Consider the following 23,742-nt stretch of genomic DNA (forward strand, 5'->3'; position numbering starts at 1 on the left):
CCAAATCTGGCTAAATTTTTTTTTTCCTGTATTTTTAGTAGAGACGAGGTTTCACCATGTTGACTAGGCTGGTCTCAAAATCCTGACCTCAAGTGATATGCCTGTCTTGGCCTCCCAAAGTGCTGTGATTAGAGGTATGAGCCACCATGCCTGACCTGATTTAAAATTTTTAATTTTTGTAATAGTTTAGAACACTTCTGTTTTTTTTTGTTTTTTAATTACTTTTTAAACAAGATTTAAACAATGCTTGCAGAAGTTAATAGCTTAGGTTTTAAGAATCAGATAAATGGGCATTTGAATATTAGCTGTGTTATGTAACATCTGTGAACCCTGGACAAGTTAGATATTCTCGTCCTCAGTGCCCTTATGTACAATGTGGTAATAATCATTTTATACCTCACAGGGTTGTTTAAGGTTTGGTTTAAATAATACATAACACTGAATAAATGTCTACCATTCATTATTGATATTATTATTACTTAGAATCTAACAAGATGTATTATTTTTAAAATGGTTATCAGTTTGAAATACAAAAAGGATAAGGGAGGAATAATCAGTTAATTAATTTAAATCAAGTAGAAGAATCCCATATTTATTTCTTTAGAACTTTAAAATTATTAAAAGCTGCTATAATGGCTTATTTTGTTAACAAAATAGTTGTTAGTACCAAACTAATTAGTGAATTTGGTATCTTCCAAAAAGTGGCTGAAAAGAAATCAGATATTTCATTAAATGGATATTTCATTAATTTTTTATTTTCAACTAGTTGTATTTGCTGAAAATATTCCTAGCAAGACATACATGAAGGTGGGTTTATGGTGGCAAGCATGGATTTTTAGTCTTTCTTTTTTTGTGTGTGTAATTCAACCGCATTCCCACCTTCTGGGCTGAAAGTGTTTCCTTTCTTTTTTCCATATCTCTAGATGAAATTTTGTTTAAAAAAAGTATTAAGGGAAGCTTCTTGGCCACTGTTTTACAAAATACTTTCTAGACACTCTAGATTCACAAATTTGTTCTTGAATTTATTTATTGATCTTTTGTTGTTAGAATAATCTGGAAAGTCTATAAAACAAGATTTGTAAGTTTATTAATGTCATAACAAAAAGTATAATTCTATTTTTTTCAAGTCAAGTAGATTGACAGAGTATTTAAAGGTTAAAGGGTGTCAGTGACAATTAATGCCATAACCTCCATGATATTTTTACAGGCCTCAGATTTCTCTTTTCTTCTTATTTTTTTCCCCCAAGGCAGTCACATTGGAGTATTTTCCATGTGACCTGTGAACATGAATCTATAGAAGGATTCAAATGTTATCAAAGGGATTCAACCATGGAGTTTTGAATGGGGTCCCATTTCCTCAAATAATAAAGGGGTACATTGCATCTGGCATTTGCAAACTGCAGCACCATTTTGGTTGGCTTTCTTATTAATCGGTTTCTTACATATTAGAGAGTGAGGAAGCACTGGTCACTGGCAGTAAGAATACTTTCAGGAGGTAGGAAGGGAGAGGTGAAACAAAGAGTAAAAGCTATTGCAGCTGAACCTAACAAATCAAACTGTTTCTAGGACTCCAGTCCGTGTTTCACACCATTTCCTCAGTTTTATCTTTTCATACTCCTTTTTAAACTTGGTCTCCCTCACTTCTTTATGCTCTCTCTTCCACTGAGACCCAATTATATATAGACTCAACCAGTTATAAGAGAAAGCATAAATAAGCAACAAAAGTAACATTTAATGAAATAGATGGTTTTATGTATCAGACTTTTTTGATGAACAGGTTCTATGTGATTAAAAAAAATTTTAAGTACCAAAAGCACAAGAATACACAGGGACACAAAAATAACAGCAATAAACATAATCCCAGCTGGACTCAGTGGTTCCTGCCTGTAATTCCAGCACTTTAGGAGGCCAAGGGAGGTAGATCACTTGAGCTCAGGAGTTTAAGACCAGCCTGGGCAACACAGCAAGACTTTGTCCCTGTTTTTTAAAAAAAAATTAGCTAGGCATGGTGCCTACCATCTGTAGTCCCTGCTACTTGGGAGGCTGAAGTGGGTGGACCACTTAAACCCATGAAGTCAAGGCTACAGTGAGCTGTGATGGGGCTACTGCACTTCCGCCTGGGCAACAGAGTGAAACCCTGTCTCCAAAGAGAAAAAAAAAAATAATTCCCCCAAAACATCATAAAGGATTGCCCCTGCATCAGTAAACTTAGTAGTACAGTGTGCTCAATTACTATTTCTCTTAATTTCTTATTAAACAAAATATGAATAAAAGTAAAGCAAATAAAGAATGTATGGCTCAGAAGGGGGAAAAGTGTTCAGCTCTTCCCGGTTAGTTATTCTGGGCAGTTCAGCTGTGTGTGCTTTGAGAATTTCTGGAATTCTGTGTCCTGAGTTGTCAATACTGGTTGTCCTTCTCAAAAAGGATTACTGTTGGACTTGCTAGTAGCTTGTAAATGTGGAGATGGACGTTCACCTATCCTCTATAATGAAGTAATCAGGAAGCAAATCATAGGTATGACTAGGAAGGCTGGCCTCCCCTGGAAGCTCCTGAAAGTAATCAGGCTGGGTGTTTTTGATACAAATACTAGTGTAATGAGTAATTCCAAAATTTTGCTAAGATCTGTAAGAGAAAGCTGTAAAGAAGAGTATTAGACATGCTTTCAGAGCCTTAGTTCTCAAGCGTGGCTGCACATTAGAACTGCTTGGGAAAAATCTCAAACAACTGTTGCCTGAGTCCCTCCCTAGAGATTCTGGCTTTATTGGTATGTGGTGCAGTCTGGGAATCAGAATTTTTAAAGCACCTTGGGTAATTCCAATGTGCAGTCAAGACAGAGAACCATTCATCTTCTTTTTTTTTTTCTTAGACGGAGTCTCTCTCGCTCTGTCGCCAGACTGGAGTGCAGTGGCGCGATCTCGGCTCACCGCAACCTCCGCCTCCCAGGTTCAAGCAATTCCCCTGACTCAGCCTCCCGAGTAGCTGAGACTACAGGTGCACACCACCATGCCCAGCTAACTTTTGTATTTTTAGTAGAGATGGCATGTTAGCCAGGATGCGATAGAGAACCACTGATCTATGGGAAAAGGCAGCTAGCTGGGAAGAGGGTGCTAAGCCCTTGTGACCAGTGTAGTGCAACAACCAGTAGCATCTGACTCCCTTGGGGCTTGCTAGAACTGTAGAAGCTCAGATCTCACATCAGACTTAGGAATAAAAATATGCATCTGAACAAGACCCTGAGTGTTCCTACGCACACGAAATTTCAAGAAGCATTAAAGGCACCCAAGCCCACAGGAGTACGTGGACATTTAGATGAAGGTTGTAATTAAAGGTATCTTCCTAGCCCTAATTCTCTCCATTTAATGAAGCAGAGTTCAATCTTAACTTCATTTTACTAGTATGCCTCCCTAATGGAAGGAGACAGTTCTTTATTGCTATGTATTAAGTTGGATTTCAAATGAAAGTTGGACTTCTTCAACAATCTAATATAATTTCTTTGAGTAGGAAGAAAGCTTTTTCCATTCTAGTTCCCATAAATAACGGTTCTCAACTCTTGCTGCATATTTAGATCCACTCAGGGAGCTTTTAAAATATACTTGTCCCACATCAGGTTGATTGAATTGGAATTTCTGGGGGTGGAGCCCCAATATTGGTACTTTTTAAAATTCTTCAGTAGATTTTAATGTGGAGCTAGTTTTGAGAACAATTATGGATGAACTCTGTTTATTGACTCCAATATATCACTGCCTCATTTAATCCAAATATAATGCAGTTAGTCATTTGGGCTTCCTCAAAGACTATTATAAATTATTTCAACTAATAATGTACCAACCTGTATTATAAGATCAGTTAAATATTTCATGTATTGTAAGTTGGTATTCATTTTAGTTTATCCCTATTTTGTAGGGAAGAGTTGATAATTTATATTAGTAAAGAAAGTAATGTCAAGCATACAAAATAGTAATACCCCAATAATATGAATATTTTACTTTATGAAATAAAACATTTCATTTCATAGTGTTTTTTCCTTGTCATATTTTTAGACAAGTATGAAATTAGCCTGTAATCTCTAAGTGCTTGACAGCTGAATGGTGCAGAGAGGTATCTTCAAGGTGTTCCTTGGCAGAAAGAAGCTGGCTGCTATTAAACATCCACCAAATATATGTAATTCAATACAATTTTCTGATTGAGAAGCAAAAATTGTATTTCAGGTGAAATAATATATGTAGATTGCATATCGGTCTTTCAACCTGAGTTGAAAATGACAAGGAAATCAGATAACTGAGTAGTTGAGTATATAACTTAGTTGAAGAAAAACAGGCATGTGTCTTACATAAAATGAGCAGGTTTAACTAAATGACTGCATATAACTTAGTTGAAGAGAAACAGGCATGTGTCCTAAGGAAAAGAGCAGGTTTAACTAAATCACTGCCAAATAATTTTTTTTTTTTTTTTTAATTCTACAAAGTGTAAGGCTGGGCACAGTGGCTCAGGCCAGCACTTTGTAATCCCAGCACTTTGGGAGGCCGAGGCGGGTGGATCACCTGAGGTCAGGAGTTCCAGACCAGCCTGACCAATATGGTGAAACCCTGTCTCTACTAAAAATACAAAAATTAGCCGGATGTGGTGGCGGGCACCTGTAGTCCCAGCTACTCAGGAGGCTGAGGCAGAAGAATCGCTTGAACCTGGGAGGCGGAGGTTGCAGTGAGCCGAGATCATGCCACTGTACTCCAGCCTGGGTGACAGAGCGAGACTCCGTCTTAAAAAAATAAAATAAAATTCTACAAAGTATAAAAAAACTGAATAAAATGCACTTACAACCTCCTCTCAAATAGTCTTTCTTTTCATGCTTAAAATAAAAGCTTAAAGCATAAAATTCCACTGCAAATCGAACGAGTTATCCCCAAGTAAGTTACCTATTTAGTTCCTTAGGTTTTCTACATATCAAAAAACATTTATGTGGGAGTTGTAATGATTATTTGTGTAAGACACTATTAATATATTTTTCATAATGGGATTTTTAAGTACAAAGATAAATATAAATATTACTAAAATCACACAGTTTTTGAGATTCCTATGTTCTGCCAATGGGAAGGGCTCTGTTGAGATTACTAGAATACTTTTTAAAATCTGACCTTCTATAATCAGAATAGGTCTTTGAATACTACTGACTTAAATGCTTAATTTATCTCACTAGGTAATATCAACATAAAATTCAAAAGACCTCAGGCTATAGAAGATCTTTAAAAAAAAAAAAACTGTCTTCTTTTCCATTAGGCTTAGAGTCTTTCATAAGTTAAATAAGAATCTTTAATCGCCTATGAAAAAAGTCTGTAATAGTAAATTGTATCTGAATATGAGAATCATATATTTATTATTAAGTGCTTAATATATGACGTACCATTTGATTGAGAACAATCTCATTATGTGCACACTATAAACTTTTCTCATAAATTTGTCACTAAAATATTGCAATTTTATCATCTGCAAATTTTAGAAGCAAATCATACAGGAAAATAACAATGGTTTTGGATGGTGTTGGGAGAATGTAACTATCAGTTCCATAGGTAGCTGTTTTTACTCACTGGGTGATTAGAGTTTGTTTTGTCCTTTTGCAGCTTTTAAGGCAAGTAGGACTGTATCTGATTCCATTTACGTTAAACCTGATGTTAAGAGTGCATAATCAAATATTTAGGAGACACAATTATGAGCCATATGGAGGATAGAGGAAATTGCTCAGGGTAGGTACTGATTCCAGACTTTTATTGTAACTACCTGTATGACCTTGGGTCAGGTATTTCACTGATGTGGGCAGATGCCCAATCTTTAAAATGTGGAGGTTTGGCTACATGTACTCGAAGTCACCTTCAATTCTTAACTCTGTGATTTAAATTCTGGTTTAGTCGTGATGTAATATGAATAATAAACAGAATAATGGATTTCAATTTTGAATTTTGATTTCAAGAATACTTACGGGTAAGACTGGTGGTCCTGGGGGTCCGGTATCTCCCTAAAATAGATTAAAGAAAAGTTACAATTACCACTAGTCCCTTTTTGCACATTATTTATACATTTCTAGGTGGATAGAAGCAATATATAGAGATAAATCTTGAAGAATAGAAAAATAGAATTTCATCCTGATAAAAGTCTCTGCATAAAGAAAATACATCATATCCCTTTTCGCTTTCACGATATAAAAATCACCTTACATACTCCATGCTTTTTGCAACAGCAGGACTTGTTTTGAAAGCTAAAATAATCTAATTTTCTATTCTTTTGTCTACTAATCCAAAATTAGAAATAATATATTTTCAAGTATGTTTACTTGCCAATGGAGCAGCTGGGAAGTGTCACGGCGATAGATAATTTGTCTGACAAAGTTAGTATGAGGATCAGCAGAAATAATAAGTGGATCTCCCCATTTCATGCCTCCCAGCTGCAAGAAGCAGTCCCATGGCCTCTTCTAAAGCTCTGCTGAATTGGCATTGCATTTGCCATCAACTGTAAGAGGATTTGCCTATATTTATGTATTTTTGAACACTAAAATTGCTTTGCTGATCTATGTGAATACAAATTTCCAGGTGGATATATCAACAAACTATTCAACATCTTTAAAAAATGGCTCATCTAAAAGTTCACTATTTTCCAATTTCTATGTCACCTTCATGCTTTACTTTCCCAGGAACTTTATTTATTTCATAAGAACTCTCAAACATTAAAGACCAAACATCCTTTCTATGGTTCTTATTTAGGTGCACATTATGGAGGCCATGTACTATATAGCATGGGGTACCAGGGTGCTGTAGTCAGTCTCACACTGAGTATCTTTAGGACTTCCTCTTTTCTCAATATAGCCAACTCAAAAGTTAAAACTTAGCATTATGTATTCATTGTTTTTGGAACAATTGAATTAAAATAGCCAACAGTTGCTAAGGAACACTGATGTGGCTTAAATCAGTCACTGGGGACTCATTTGCAGGATCACCTTTAACACAGAGATAAATATTGAAGATAGACAAGGATTTCTAAATGTGCTAAAAATGGAGAACAAAATACATTACAAAACACATATACATACAATTTTCATCAAATTGGGATCACCCAACTACTTTGTTCAAAACAATCCTTGCTTTTTACTATTTCTTAATTTCCTTTTCAAGATCGTTGCCAACATGTCATTATGAAATAACTTATTTTATGAGAAAAAGTGGCAGAAAATGGAATAGTTAGATTAAGACTGAGATACAAAATTAGCTTATTTCCAAAAGCCACTTGCCTCACCATTATGGCAGCAGCTCAGTGTTATTGGCAAAGTTTTCCAATACAGGTCACACTTGTTAATTTGATGACTGAATACCTAATGTTGTTAAGCAAGGGTGAGAAAAGGGAAATCTTATAAATACAAGTTAATGTCAACTAGCAATTGTTCATTTAGTCTTTTCAAACTAATCAAATGAACAAAAAGGCTATTCTTATTCAGATGCTATTAATGTAACAGCCTTTGGTTAATTTTAAAATGCTTTTAGGAGATAAACAGTATCAATGAGAAGTCACTCTATAGGTTGGCAGAGTTTTCTTAAAGAAAGGTTGGGCTTGGCTGGGTAAACACAATACCTTTTCTCCTTTTGGGCCAGGTAGACCACGAGGACCCAAGTCACCTTTCAAACCCTGTAGAAAGAATATAACCAATACACAGTTCACAGAAAGCTTTAATTTCTAACAAGTCATTGGTAACAAAATAAATCATAATTTACTGAACTTCCAAATCCCATTCTTCCTTTTGTAGTATAGAGAGAAACAGAGACAACTGGCACTAAAATGATAAGCAACATCTGTGCCGTGGTGGGCACAGATACATTAAATCAGCGCGAGTCCTCAATACTGCATATTTGTGCAACTTTGCTTCCTGCTAAAATTACATTAATTCACCATCTGGGAGAATATCATTTAGATCTATATGAGCTTTTAAGTATCCACTTTGGATTAAATTTGTGGATGTTGTAAATACCTCTGATTTAGCATTGATTTGGCCTTTGTTAAGCTTGCCAAAAAAATTCAAGAGTAAAATCAAAAACATTTTTATGTCTCTATCAAGAAATCTAATTGTGAGGGGAAAAGGAATGAAAGATGTATTCTTTTGCTGTCATACAACTGGAGCTAAAATGTAATCTCTTGCCTGTTTTAAAGTACGTTCTAGTTCTCTAATTCCCTTCTTTTATACCTGGATTTATAAAGATGTCAAATGAAACTATGTATGACATAGATAGAATATCAGATAAATATTTTCATAAGTCCTCTGGACTGCTGGATGTTTTAATGGGCATTTAGTTGATCTGACTAAGCAATGACAGCTTTTGAGACTACCACAATAGATTGTACCGGAGGAGATCAGCTTTACAGCTGCATGAATTCACAATGCACATAGAAAGTTAGATAGACACATCCTGACTACATGGTAAATAGAAAAAAAATCTTCTTTTTCCCTTAGTTTAACACACGGGATGAAGGAAAAACAATAATAGAAAAAAGAAGTATTCTGAAGCCACACAATGCACAGTAAGTGTAAGTGTCTTACTGTTCCCAGCTGAAGGACCCAGCTATTACTGCCCTGACATTTTGTAGTGAATAAATAATGCCAAATGCCATCACCTGTACTCAACATAGATACCAGTGATGAAGTGAAAGAAACAAAAGAAAATTGGATACTTAAAATAATTCCTGTTGCAGACAGTGTGTGAAAATTGTGGTATTATACTTCAACAAAAACATTTTTAATGGATGAAAACAAAATCTAATTGGCCAAAAATCCTTCCAGTTGCATAAATGCCTTCATGTATAAAACTCATAGTTATGATATTTTTCCATCATTACCTTGGAATATTTATAGAAAAAGGATGAGTGAAAAATTAAATGATATTCGAGATGTGATACAGTATTGTCTTATTATTTACAATATCCATTTCTTCCCAAATCAAGCAACACATACTCTGTTTATACATGTTTCCAGAGTAGAACTTGGAAACAGAACATTGTAAACACTTGAGAGAAGAAATTTGCCATTTCTGTGAATAGATTTATTATTAATGCACTGGTTCTTTCATTTACTTATTCAATAAACATTTATTATATGCCTTGTGTGAAGTTGCTTCTGGCCTTTAAACCTGTACTACTGGTAGCCACAAGCCACATGTAGTTTTCGAACTCTTGAAATGTGACTACTCTGAACTGAGTTGTACTGTGAGTATAAAACACTATTAGATTTACAATATTTGGTAAAAGAAAAAAATGTAAAATATCTCATTAATAATTTTAAATTATTATATGCTTAAATGATAATAGTTGGATATATTGAATTAAATAAAATGTATTATTAAAAGTATTTTCTCCTGTCCCTTTTTACTTTTCTTAATTTGACTACTAGAAAAAAAAATATATTTGCATTCATCTTGAATTTGTAGCTCTCATTATATTTCTATTGATTAGTACTACTTTAGAGATACAGAAAAGAACAAGAAATTAATGAAGATTCTCTCCATCACGAAACTTTAGTCAGGGTTCTCCGAGCCCTCTTCTCAACTAGACCTAGACTGTGGCTCCCATCTTGTCTTTGGTCTGTCCAACTCAATTATAGCAAGAATCTTGCTAAGTATGTTTAGAGAGAATCTCTCACACTTAAAATCTGTTCTCCATTCCTTAATTTTGAGGGGATCGAGTTCTTCATCCCCTACCTTGATGTCTAAGTTTGGCCTGTCTTCAGCAAGAATATTCTTAGATCAGTTTGGTAAGAATCACCCTACCCTTGATGTCTCCTCTTAGTAATTTTCTATCCAGTGACCTCCTTCCCTCTACTCATTGCCCATAAATCCCGACTTGTCCTTGTTGTAGTTAGAGTTGAACCTGATCTGTCTCCCTTATTGCAATTCCCCTGTTGCAATAGTCTGGAATAAAATGTCTTCCTTATCACTTTTTAAAAACAAGTGTCAATAATTTTTTTATTCAACTAGGTAAAGGTCCCTATCCTCAAGGAACTCATGTAATAAGAGGAGAGTGGCTGACAATAAACAGGTCAACAGGCTGAATGTGATAAAAGTGAAAGAGGAGAGAGGCTACCTCAGGTGGGGTGTCAGAAATGGCCCTTGTGTGGTGGTGACATTTGCTGTTTCAGAAGGATCCTAGCAAAGATATGGAATCATTCTGTGTCCATGGACAGATGAATGGATAAAGAAAAGGTGCTATATATACAGAACAGAGTACTATTCAGCAATAAGAAAACAAAGTCCTGTCATTTACAGCAACATGGATGGAACTGAAAGTCATTATGTTAAGTGAAGTAAGCCAGGCACAAAAAGACAAATATTCCATGTTCTTACATGTGGGAGCAAAAAAAAAAATTGAATACATGGACGTAGAAAGTGTAGAAATAGATAACAAAGACTGGAAAGGGTGAGTGAGGGGGAGAGGGAGAATGAAAAGAAGTGGGCAAAAAGATACAAGCATACAGTAAGACAGAAGGAATAAATTCAATGTTTGATAGCACAGTAGGATCAGTATACTTTAAAAAATGTATTTCACTCAGAAAATGGACAACCTAAACACCCTAACTTGTATTATATATGTGTAAAAAAATTCTTACGTACCTCATGAATTTGCACACATTAAAAAAAAGGATCCGGCCATGCAATGATCTGGGAATATGTGTAGGGGCAGAGGGAACAAGAAGCACAGAGGTCACCAAGACAAAAGGAGTGTCATGAGCACATAGGTAAGGAGTAGGGGATTAAGTCAAGGCTTGCCAGGGATCATGGTACATAAATAGTTGCAGGCCATGATGAGGAAAATGGGTTTTGTTCTACATGCAATGGGAAGCCACTTAAGTGTTTTAAGCAGGAAAATGACATGATGTGAATATGTTTACAAAAATTCCCACAAACCACTTTGGCAGCAACGTGAAACACAGATTACAGGCAGCAAGAGTGGGAGCAGAAAAGGGGCTATGACACCTTTTCCAGGAAAGAGAGCAGGATGGCCGGGACAGGGTTGTGCCAGTGGAGATGATGAGAAGTGGTCAGAGTTGGCACATGCTGGAAGCAAGACTGGCAGATATGCCAAAAGCGGAGGAGAAGGAAAGTCTCCAGGCTGGCTTGCATTTGCCTTAAGTAACTGGCTAGGAAGTTATGCCATTCACTGAGCAGAGAAATTTATTAAAAAGAGGTTATCTCTTCTTGCTTGTGTAAAACTATGCAGAGAAAAGACAAACATGAAAAAACAAATTACTGATAAAAACCTTGAGTATCCATTTACTCAACAAATATTATTGAACATCTGCAAACATGTAAGACTAAATTATATATTCCTTATAAATGTGTAAGTGTGAAACATAATTTTTAAGAACGGAAGGAAATATTGGGTACAACATTTAGAAAAATGGTTAACTCTGGAGTGTAGGACAGTATACGATGAACCACACAGGGAGATTCCAAGTGGAGGATGATGTCTTTGTTTTCACACTGAGTTCTGGGTACATTGGTGTTCTCATTGTAACTATGATTTATAACCATCATATATGTTATATATATTATTTTGTAGGTATAGAATAATACATTTAAAAATTTAAAGATTAATTCCAACAAGTTAATCCCAGTTATAATTTCTACGGAAGCAATGTACTGGCGGTTGAATCAGGTAACTCTCCCTGGTTCAATCAACTATGGGCAGGCAGGAGATGAAGGGATGATGTAGCCAATTACAAGTTGATGTGAATATTGAGTATTATCATTGAAGTATATAGCAGGTAGGACAAAAGCATTTCACAGATGCCTAATTCTACTAGAGGTGTCTAAGACTTCACAGATATGGATTTCAGGAGAGTCAGAAGAGGAACTGCCTTTTATGTATAATCATGGGTAAGTTGGGTAAGCTTTCCTATAAAACAGGTGTAATAAGTAATAGTTTTCTTGAAGGGTTGTTCTGAGAACCATATGTTGTAGAGACATTTAGCACATGGTAGGCACTTAATAAATGTTGTTTTTACTTTTCAAATTCAAGTTTAAGGGATAACTGATAGTTCTTTCTTGTTCAGCTTTATACCACTTTGATGGATATGTAACAACTGTGCTTTAACTCACATAGGATAAAATGCAATTGAGAAGTACTGCATTTGTCAAGCTTCTACTTTTATGACCATTAAAGTAGGCCCATGTAACTCACGTCTTCCTGTGACAAAGTACAATGTTGTTAAGGCCATGGCGTTGTAATAGCCTCTGAGAAACACATCAGTAATGCTTTTCTCAAATGCAATTTTTCTCCTTGTGTCACAGTGGTGCTCCTATCAATGGTTATTGAGTGCTAGGGAAAAAGGACACAGCATCCACCATAGGCATAAAAAGCCGAATGGAACAGACTCTGAATTCAATATTGAGTAAGATGGGTATCTGTTATGAAGGTTCTCAATAAAATTCATGTACATAAAGATTCTCAAAAGCATAGCAGTTGATTCTACATGTAATGTGGAGGCAGAAACTGTTATCTAAAGGCAAGACAAGAGCTGAAGAGCAGTATTATAACCAGAATTATAAAAGCAGGTAGACTATAAAATTAATTTTTGTTGGAGTATCTACTACTACTCATGGGGTACCACATCTTTAAAAATCAGAAGATAATATAAAATATTATTTGTTAAAAATTGTTAACCCATCAATTAATTCTTTTCACAAGCTTTCAATGACTTAATGTTATTCCCTAGCAATGTCAACAGCTGTTGCCAGCTGATATCTCTGGTTTTGTGATTTCAATATTTTTGTATTCTCTAGTACAGATTGCATTGGTATAAGGAGATTAACATGATTATTTTAGAAACATCAGATGCTGTAATTCTAATAAGGGATATTTAAAAGACCATAATATAAATTCAGAAAAAGAGACAACTCAACAATTAAGTCTACTTTTCTAAGATTGTATAACCCCACAGAAACAAATAAATAAAAAGATGTGCCTATTAGAGCTAAATGTGTTTTATTTAACCCGGTTTCTAATAATAGTGAATGTTTATATAGTTCTTGCTTTATGTTGGACACTGTTCTAAATGCTTTCTGTATGAGAGTCCCTTTAATCTTCACAAAAAATCCATGAGGTAATTTTGGGGCACAGAGAGCGATAACCCCAAAGTGTGGTGCTTTGGCATGCTGAGTGCTTTTAAATTAAAAGGAAATGAAAGGCCTTAGAAGCTGCCTCAGATCCAAGAATTTTCTAACCTTCTCTTGTTTCTCCTCCAACCCCTCCTCAAGCACAGGGAGGAGCTCTCTCTGGAAGTTTCTTTAGCAGACTGAGAAATCTTCTTCCAAAGAAAGCAATTGTCTTAAAACCCCCTTCCTAGGAATCTAACAGAATAAGCAGGAAAACTAATCTCTGGAGAAGAGAATAAACTAAAAGTTGTCATCATGCTCAGACAGACTCTTAGTCTATTATTCTGAGGGCAGCTCTGAGAGATTACCTGGGAGTCTTTATCTGCAAAACAAAACAACTTTTGTTCACAGTGCAGGTTCAGCCCTCACCTTTCTGTAACTTGTCCACAAGCTATTGTTAGCTCTTGGTCCCATTCAATTCTGAAAATAATTTACTACCTCTCAAAATTGCCTACATTTCCCCATCTTATTCTTTCCTACAAAGTGGGTTCTATTTAAGTTTCAACCATCTGGCCTTTCTTTGAGTCTTGTATTTTTTATGGCTCCAACTGTATGCACATTAATATATTTGTATACCTTTTCTCCTGTTAGTCTGTCCATTGTCAGTTCATTTCAGCAGACTGGATCCCTCAGAGGAGAAGGGAAAATTATCTTTTCCCCTACAGTAAGTACTATTGAAATTATCAATGGTGCAAATAAAGAAACTGAGGCACAGAGAGGATAAGTAATTTACCAAGTAGTACATCAGCTAGTTAGTGGCAGAGCTGGGATTTGAACCCAGATAGTCTGGCTTTAAAGGTCACAATTATAACTTTATGTTATTCCCTCTCAAGTCCATTCTAAGATACTGTTGTTAAATATATCTTGTATTTGGTCACAATCAAAATTATTTAATTATACACTAGATTGTGTGTAAAGACAAGGTCATATATTTTCAAAGTTAAATTCTAGCAATTCAAATTTTTGAACATTTTAATATATGTTTTGTATGTATTATTTAAACTGGAATGGACATACAAGCATGCATTTGTTTAGTAATACCATAGAGATCAAACAAAAGTTTAGGCATGCACACACATACACACACACGCGCGCACATACACACACACACAGTCAAGATACACTTAGAAAAATATCAGCAGATTTTTTATTGTCCCAATGACTAGGAGCTGCTACTGGCATTTAGATTAGGTTGGTGAGCTTCAAGGATGTTAAACATTCTGCTCTTGCAACAGTCTGACTTGAGAAAGAATTGTCTTGCCAAAACTTTCTCAGTGCCACACTGAGAAAGACTGAATTGCTACATACTACCCTTTAAATTAGAGTTTACACTTTCCAAAGTGAGCTGGCCCATTTTGTGAGAAAGCTGGCACAAAATAAGTTATTATAAGATACATTGACATTAAGATATATATAATATGCAACAATAAAGACTATTTTAAAAGGCTGTTAAATTCATTTAGTAGAAATATTAAAGCATTCCAATATACTCTGACTTAGAAAGTAGCTGGAGTCACCTAGCTCATTGAGTTTATTTACTATACATTCTAAGATAATATTTCTGAAGTTATAATTTCCATCATGGCTTGACTTTAATTCAAATCAAAATAGCCATTATAATACCTTTCGTTTTCTAAGAATGTATACCTGGACTTATTGAAAGTCAGAGTGAACTATCATAAATGCTGAATTACTTTAGTTTGCAGAGTCAGTTTTTTAGCACTGAAAAATAAGCAATGATGTGTGGCATGATTTGCTGGGAAAATCAGACTTTTCAGCCAAATATTTAGAGTTAAAGGCCAATTTTAGTATTTTAAAAAAGAAAGTTGCTTAATTTCTGAAGCCTTTAATTTCTTGCTTCTGAAAATAGGAATACTATCACTCCCCACTCTACGAGCCAATTAAGCTGGGTGAGGGTCGAATTTCAAATTCCTTGTGAAAATAGTTTATGAACTATAACACAATATTAACACTCCCCCCATCTCCAACAGTGTCATAACCAAGCAGTTGATTCTTTACTTCTAGTGATAGTAGAGGGGAAAGAGGAGAACTCTTACTGTTTTTTGTTATTTCTCCTTAGTCATGACTCCTGAATATCTTTGGCAAAATTAAGGGGAAAAAAATAACATCATCTACTTATTAGCTAAGTAACCAAGTGAGAAAAGTTAATGTGCTTTGTCATGCTTTATGGTTGTACTTAATGAGCTACATCAGACAATAACTAAAGGAATGACCTCCTGTTATTGGGGCATGTGAAGGACTCTTCCAAGATCCCTCAAAGGGATAGACATTCACACTGCTCGCTAGGCCTTTGGGCTCTCTCAGTACGTTAGTGTTACTCAGATTTGGAACTCACACAGTGGCTGCCAAAGAGTTTGAGAATATAGTAGGTCCTCAAATATATGCATACATCAATTGATTAATTAAAAAGCCCAAAAACCTTACTTTCCAGACAACGTAAGAAAAAATTTCAAATCTTGAAATTAATGTGAATATATTTCAGGTTCCAACCCCTCAAATATCTTTCCAGTTTTATTCAAATATTTCAAAAAATCCTTTCACTATATCAATTCCAATATTACCTTTATGCACTTGTAATATACTCTGTTTTGCTCCTCTATCCCAGAGAGCCCACATACATGTAGTTTGGTTATCTTTTGCAACACTGTAATTAATCTCTTTCAACACTGCTACATTTCTCACAAGCTAATATCTTTCTCACACAGAACGGCCAACATGTTGGGCTATTTTTGAGTTTTCAACTCCAATCAAGTGCCAAATCATATGTATTTTACCTCTTTAGCGTCATTCTCTGTATCTTCCCTTCCACATCTGTTATTCTAGCTTAGACTCTAATTACTTATATTTTACTCTGTTATAATATTAATAATTGCTCAGTTTTTCAAACTAACACTCAGCAAATAGTTATTTGGAACTTACCCCATACATGTGCTAAGTACTAGGATTCCAACACATGGTCTTTGCTTTCATGGAGAATGTAATAGAAAGAACAGAAAACACAGGCAAAGGCCCAAATTCTATCCATTTCAGAATCCACTGTAAAATGAATCTTCATTTAAACAAAGTATGGGCCACACCTCCCCTTTGTTATGAGGAGAAAGGAAAAGTATCCTCACATCCGGTACTTGTTATGCTCTGTCTTCACCTCTTCCTGTTTTGTTTTTCTCACTGTGCCTTACATGTAGCAGGAATTCAATAAACCTGAATGAATGCTTCAAGCATCCTCAGGCTTTTCAAGTTTGTAATCTTAATAACTCTTTGCATAAAATCACAGCACATCACAGCAATAGGGGTTTTAGAATCTGTCCCAAGTCCGTCACTTTACAGACTCTGAGAAGTGATTTGCTCTTCTGTGACAGAACTGGAAGACAAACTGGGCCCTGGATTTCTACTCCAGAACTCATCCCACTTCGCCATGTGCCTCCAACGACAGGGGTAAGAGGTGAGGCAGTTACTCTATTTAAACATGTGAGACATTCAGTGTCCTGATATATTACAGGTGCATATATCAATTGATTAATTATATTACATTACATTACATATATTACAGGTGGTAAAGAAGATGCAGAGACTCCCATAGCTACAAGCCTTTGGGGCTAGTGCCTATTTTCTGGTGTAGAAAAATCACTTCAAAGGGAGAGAAATAAGAATGACAGTCAAACAACTATTATTTTAGTTAACATACATAAAAACATTAACTTCTATTACTACTAGGGTCTTTCTTTTTTGGAAGACTCCACACACACACACACACACACACACACACACACACACACACACACACGACTTTCTCCACAGGCCAGAAACATTGGTCTTCAGTGTCTCTTCCATTGTAGTGATCTATAGCATACAAAACAGGTTTCCTAACACATCTAGGGCATTAGGGAGCTAGATATAGTCTCATAGTTTTTCTTTACTCTTTTATAAGTCATGTGGCCCTTCAGGTCCTTTCTAAAACATATTCATGTAAGTGAAAAAAGGAAGCCGAGGGAAAAACTAATTCTCATTTTGGACACTTCCCCTACCAGTAAATATAACATATCTATAGTAAATGGTGAGTAAATGTAAATAAAATTACATTTCAGAGTAAAACCCACATTTGGGCCATCCTTCAAATTTTATCCTAAAATCTGGGGTGCGATTCTGGGAGGATGACTGTCCTGAGGGGAAAGGGAGAAGATGACTGGGGTCCAAGGATATGACGGGCGATGTTATCCCTGAGGCTGCGGAACTGGTGCCATGAAGGGGAGCAATACGGATTTAGTTTCCCTTCACTTCGCCCTTCCTTCCCATCACTGAAAGCCTAACAATACAGACACCAGCTATAGACCAGACACAGACTAGGACTGAGATGAAAAGTGGCCCACTGGTAAGAGCACAAACCATGGCAGAAGATATGCAAGATGTAAAAAGACAGAAAAAGAAGACTAGAAAATTTGCAAGCAAGAAACATCAAGGAGAAAGGCCTGTTAAGGCTAAGCACAAGTAGAAAATATATAAAGCCAATGAAATGAAACTAAAAACACCGGGCCTCTACTGAGCCATGAGAAAGAACACTTTGATTCTTAATTTTGTTGGATCATATCTGGCTCTGCCAAAAATAGGTAAATCTTAATAGCATTAAATAGCACATCTTAGTGGTAAAATGTAAACAGAGTATCAGAAAAAAGGGTTAGGCTTACATTTTCTCCATTAAGGCCAGCCAGACCTGGATCTCCTTTTTCTCCTTGTTCACCCTAAAAAGAAACAATTTATACAATGAAAAACCTTGTATCTGAAAACCTTTGCTAGCAAAAAATAAAGAGTTATGTTGTTTGGGTATTTATAACAATATGATTACTTTGCTAAACCCTTGAAAGGCACATTTATTAAAAAACAATTCTGAGTTGTAAAACCAAAGAGATTAAAAGTTCAAAGAAAAGCTGCAGCTGGGTGCAGTGGCTCACACTTGTAATCACAGCACTTTGGGAGGCCGAGGCTGGTGGATCAATCGAGGTCAGGATTTCGAGACCAGCCTGACCAACATGGTGAAACCCATCTCTACTAAAAATACAAAAAAATTAGCTAGGCATGGTGGCACGTGCCTGCAGTCTCAGCTACTCAGGAGGTTGAGGCAGAAGAATTGCTTGAGGCGGAGGTTGCAGTGAGCCAAGATCATGCCATTGCACTCCAGCCTGGACAACAGAGCAAGACTCCATCTCAAAAAAGAAAAAAAAAAGTGCTCCATATAAATGATTAAACTACAAAAATGGAACAAGAATATTTATTTTCTTCTATAAGCAACAGAGAACTTTCTGGAAGGTGATTTGGATTGACAATATATACCAAGGATCTCCAATCCATTCATTTCATTTGGGCCAGTGATTTCACTTCCAAGAATGTATACTAATGAAATAATCAGAGATAAAATAATCAGAAATGAAAAATTCAGAGATGAAAAATTTTAGGCACTAATATGTAGGGTGTAATGCTATTATAGTAGTAAAAAAAGAGAAGCATCCTAACTGTCCAATAATAGGAAACTGGCTAATGATATAGATAATGAATAGATTATGATGTAGCCATTAAAATCACATTTGTGAATTTTATTTTATACTAGAGAAAAATGCTCATGATATAAAAAGCAAGATAAAATTAATACATAGACAAGCCCAGTGGATAAATGTTAACCAATATATATTTTTATGAAAGTTACAAATGTTCAAAATGGTCACTAATACCACTGCGGATGATACATACCCATAGTGACACATAATTTTGTTTTCTTGCCATCTGAAAAGTGTATACTTTTATTGGTCCACCCTGCATATAGTATAATTCAATTTTTGAAAATGCAGCTCTACATATCCAGCTGTCTACCTACCTACCTGCACTTAGAAACAACACTGTGAGAAAACAAACCGAAGTAATAAAAGTGGTTAATCTAGGCATTGTGATCACAGATGATTTTTTTCCTTCACTTTACCCCTGTTTTTAAATTTTTTTTCAAGCACTAAACACGTATTAGCTGTACAATCAGTAAGGTGTTTAAAAATAAAAGAATATGTATAGAAAGTACTCAACCAAGTGTATCCCTCTGCATGTGTCTGTTTGTGTGTCTGTGAAGTTAGTGGTAGTAATCTTTGCTTTATTCTCTCCTTTATATTTTCTGTTTTTCTTCCTTCATTTTTCCTACAGTGAACATTATCATTTTTATTTGAAAAAGGAAAGAAAAGCAAGCACCTGATATTAATAGATAATACATTACAGAAATACATTTGCCCACTCTCAGTTGTCTATGGATATGTATTATTACTGTATGGAAAGCATAGGAAACGAAGTAAAAAATAACTTAATCACTGGGACATAAGAAATGCATACAATATACAAAACAAACAAAACTGCATACAAACACAACCAGTAAAAATAGGTTTAAGTTAAAATAAAGCAGAGGATTTTAAGCTAAAAATGGAAGGGTAAGGAATTACTCTATAGAATTGCGCTGTCCAACACAGTAGCCATTAGCCACATGTGGCTACTAAAATTAAAAGTAAATTAAATTAAATGTAAAATTCAGTTCCTCAGTGGCCCTAGCTACATTTCAAGTGCTCAACCATGCCTACTATATTGGACTCTGCAGATCAGAACATTTCCAACATCACGGTGAATTCCATCCATTGGACATCGCTGTTGTAGAGGATGTCAAATATGACAGGAAACAAAATAAGAATTTAAAGGCTCACAAATACACAGAAGAAAATATCTTTCGAATAAGGGGATCAGAAACAATAAAGTGTTTAAATACTAACACTAAATGTGTTCAGGATAAGTTATTAGAATGAATAGAAATTTTTGACACAGAAGACACATATAATTCCACGGATATCAACATTAAGTTTCAGAATGTAACTAAAAATGGATATAGTCTTTATGCAAAAGTAATGATTCTCATAGATGGAAAGAATAAGCAACTCTACATATTAAAGAGATGTGTGCCTACAAGGAAATCTGCAAGCTTGACAGTGGTAATAAAAGCTAAATAAAAATAATATAGAGAACAGAGTTAATATTCTGATGAAGTTTATTCTGCATAGTAAGAGAATAACAGATGTGGCAGAAGACTAAAGAAGAAACATACTGCTTAAAATTGATTCCTAGCAAAAATCTGCAATGGATTTTAAAAAGCATACTTCTTAACATACAAAAAATAAGTCGCTGTAATCAAATAAGGTTCATTAAAAATTTATTTGATTTATTATTATCACTTTTATAAAATGCTCCATTCAATATTTACTATGTGCTCAAACCAGGGATATCCAACAATACAGTGTATCTGGATTTCCATAAAGTAGGAGTCGATGTCTCTTAAAACACTCTTTATGTTAAAGAATAGAATATAGGTAAAGAATAAAAATATAGGCTGGATAATATTACTATTGATATGTAACTGGCAGAAGAATGGTATTCAATGAATATCTATCTTCTATACATTTATCTATTGACCTATCAACTATGCATCCATCCGTCTATCATCTCTTAAGGTCCCTTAATCTCAGTACTATTGACAATTCTTTGTTGTGGGGGCTGTCCTGTACACTGTAGGATGGTTAGCATCATCCTTGCTCTCTGCTCACTAAAGGCCAGTAGCCAGCCTCTCCCCTAGTCCTGGCAAATAAAAAATGTCTACAGACATTGCCAAATGTTCCTAGAGGGCGAAATCACCTCTGATTGAGAACCACTGATATATATCATGAATATATATATAACATATTTATGATATGAAATACTACAACAGATCAAAGCAATATGCTATAATAAACAACTTGAAATGTATTAGGAACAAATGTGCAATCCTGCATTTAAGTTAATTCTGGATGGATTAGAAAACCAACATAAAAATAAAAATATTAAAGGACCAGAAGAAAATATAGGTGAACTTAGATAAGAGCTCATGGTAAGGCATCTCTAAGCATGAAACCAAAAAAAGAAATTCATAAGAGAAAAAAATACATATCTGACAAAATATTAATTATGAACATGCAAGGCAAAAATACTATAAACTGAATTAAAAGACAAATAACAAACTGGGGAAAAAGATCATGTAGTGGCTTAATAGTTAACATCAATACACAAAGATATCGTGTGTTGTATTGCAATATAGTCATAAGAAAAGTAATAATAGTCCAATTGGTAGTTGAGCAAAGAACACATCAGGCAATTTACCACAAGAAATGCTAGATGGCAATTAATAACATTTTAACTAATATTAATTAATCAGACTATATACTGGGACTAGAAGAGCTCTAAAGCTTCCCCATATACAATTCTATCATTCTTGAAAGAAAAGCAATAGGAGTTCTATATCCAGAAGGAAATATGTATCTACATCTATGTATTCACAAGAGTTGCATATTTAATAAATTCCAAACAATAGAAAATTGACAATAGTAACCAGCTGTTCCTTTTTTCTCCACTGAGAAGAAGATAAGTAAAAACAAAACTGCAGCATCAAAGATTTAAGCTAGAATTAAAGAAAACTTATTTGACATCAGAGGTTGTAAGAGAGTAGAATGCATTTAGATTGTTTCTTGTGTTTGAATAAGTTGAAAAGCAGAAAAAATTTAAAAACAAAACCAACAGTACATCTCTGGTGATTTCTTTAAAAATAAAATAAATCATTCTAGTCTAATAAAAACTTCAATGAAATCCTAACCAAAGGAAAAAGAATGCATGGGAATTAGATTACATTTGTGATCTTCCCAATAGCCATTCTATGATAAAACTAATTTCAAAAAGTACCAGAATTTAATGTTCTTCCAAACAAAACTGTAATGTCTTGTCATGTAAAATATTACATTCAAGTTAAGTAGTGAACTTACTGGTTCAAATTAAGTAGTGAACTTGAATATAACATTCAAAAATATTATATATAAAATTTGAATTAGTCCATTATTATCCATAATGCAGGTAGTTATTAACATTACTAATCTTTCAATAGATAATAGCAATAATATAATAGCTTTTATTCTGTATATCATACTACATGCCAGGCTCTGTGCTAAGCACCTTACATAATAAGGACTTTTAATTCTAGCAGTAACCACACAAAGTGGGTAATCTTATCCCCATTTACAGATGATAAATCAGTAGCTCAGAGGATATAAATAACTTCCATATAATCAAAGAACTCCATCTATTATTCTGTTATTTCCTTGATTGCTTTGACTGCATAGAGAATTTCATAAACTGGTTCAATTTCATCTTCTACCATATGCCCCCAGGCCTACTTCAGTTTTTAGCTGAAGCTGGTGGTAGAAAACTCCTGTGGGGATTTGGATGCTGTCAATACTTCACCTCAAGCTCAATCCTCCCCATTACTTTTCATTTTCTGCCTCCAGGATTTCTCTGAAGCCACAGAGTTTGTTCAGCCCTGGCAAGTATCCTGGAAAAATGGGGATAGTTAACACTTCTAGAAATAATTCTCCAGCAAAGGGTGACAGGAATTAGTGGATTAATGTGTCAGCTTTCTGTTCTACAGAGGGATAACTTCCAGGCACATTCCACAGGCTTTCTCAGAGGGTTTCCAGTAGGACTCAGCTGCAGTTGCCCACAATGATACGTAGCTCAAAACATGCACCCTTTAATTCACTTTCCCTTGTTTCCTGACTTATTTTCCCCATTCCCTCACTCCTGTATCTTGAGCTCCCTCTCAAACCAACTACCTGTCCTCAAGTCACTGTCTCGGACCTCGTTTCAGGGGAATGAAAGTGAAGACAATGTCTATCAGCCCCCAATGCCTTCACTTTTGTCCATCATGGACAAAATCTGTTTTTGTCATTCCAAGTGCTCTGTTACCACCACTCTAAACACTCTTGCTCTACTAGCTTTCTGATGGAGCCAACTCCAGTGAATCAAACTGTCCACCTCTTGTTCCTAGAGATAAAACATGCAATTGGGTAGACTGCTATTATTATAAATTCATGATCACTAACCTAATTCTAGGTCCTTAAAGTGTGTCATTCCCCTCAAATCCTTGGTATTATGACTTCTGCTTTTACTCTCAAATAACCTTGCTTTCTACCAAGAAAAAAGAAGCCATCATACAAGCTTTTCCTTGATGCCATGAAATCTACAAATTCACTTATTTTAATACCATTCTTTACTCTTCTACATGGAAGAATTGTCCCTTACTGTTTAATGGTAATCCTTCAACCTGTGCTTTCAATCCCATCTTTTTCTCCTCCCTCGTGGAATTAATGATTAAAATTATGGCCCTCTTCTGAATCTTCAACCTCTTCCCCCTCACTTCTTTCTAACTACACTGAAACATGCTGTTGAATCTTCTGTTAAAACAAAATCTCACACTTCTAACTCCTGACATTTCCAGCTTCACTTGGAAGGAAATCCTTCCTTTTTCAGATAAACTTCTTGAGCCAGGCTCCCGATACTCCTGTTTGCATTCATTACTCCCACTCACTCCGCAGTTCACTCCAGATTGACTTGTACGCTATTTGGTCCTCAAAAACTGCTCATGCCAAGGTCTTGGGTGACCACCATCAGACAC

The 23,742-nt window shown here is 35.3% G+C and overlaps 1 protein-coding gene across 2 annotated transcripts in view; it reads right to left on the bottom strand.

The window, feature by feature from the left end:
* Window positions 1-23,742, bottom strand: part of COL19A1 (collagen type XIX alpha 1 chain) — a 331,016-nt gene that overhangs the window by 171,197 nt on the left and 136,077 nt on the right. For both annotated transcript variants that reach the window (XM_015136650.3, XM_015136652.3), the window contains exons 12-14: window positions 17,882-17,935; window positions 7,612-7,665; window positions 5,972-6,007 (exon numbers count right to left, since the gene is read on the bottom strand). In XM_015136650.3, the coding sequence (XP_014992136.3) occupies window positions 5,972-6,007; window positions 7,612-7,665; window positions 17,882-17,935 (144 nt within the window). The remainder of the gene's footprint in view (window positions 1-5,971; window positions 6,008-7,611; window positions 7,666-17,881; window positions 17,936-23,742) is intronic.

The sequence above is a fragment of the Macaca mulatta genome, chromosome 4, assembly GCF_049350105.2.
Source record: "Macaca mulatta isolate MMU2019108-1 chromosome 4, T2T-MMU8v2.0, whole genome shotgun sequence".
Classification (NCBI taxonomy): domain Eukaryota; kingdom Metazoa; phylum Chordata; class Mammalia; order Primates; family Cercopithecidae; genus Macaca; species Macaca mulatta.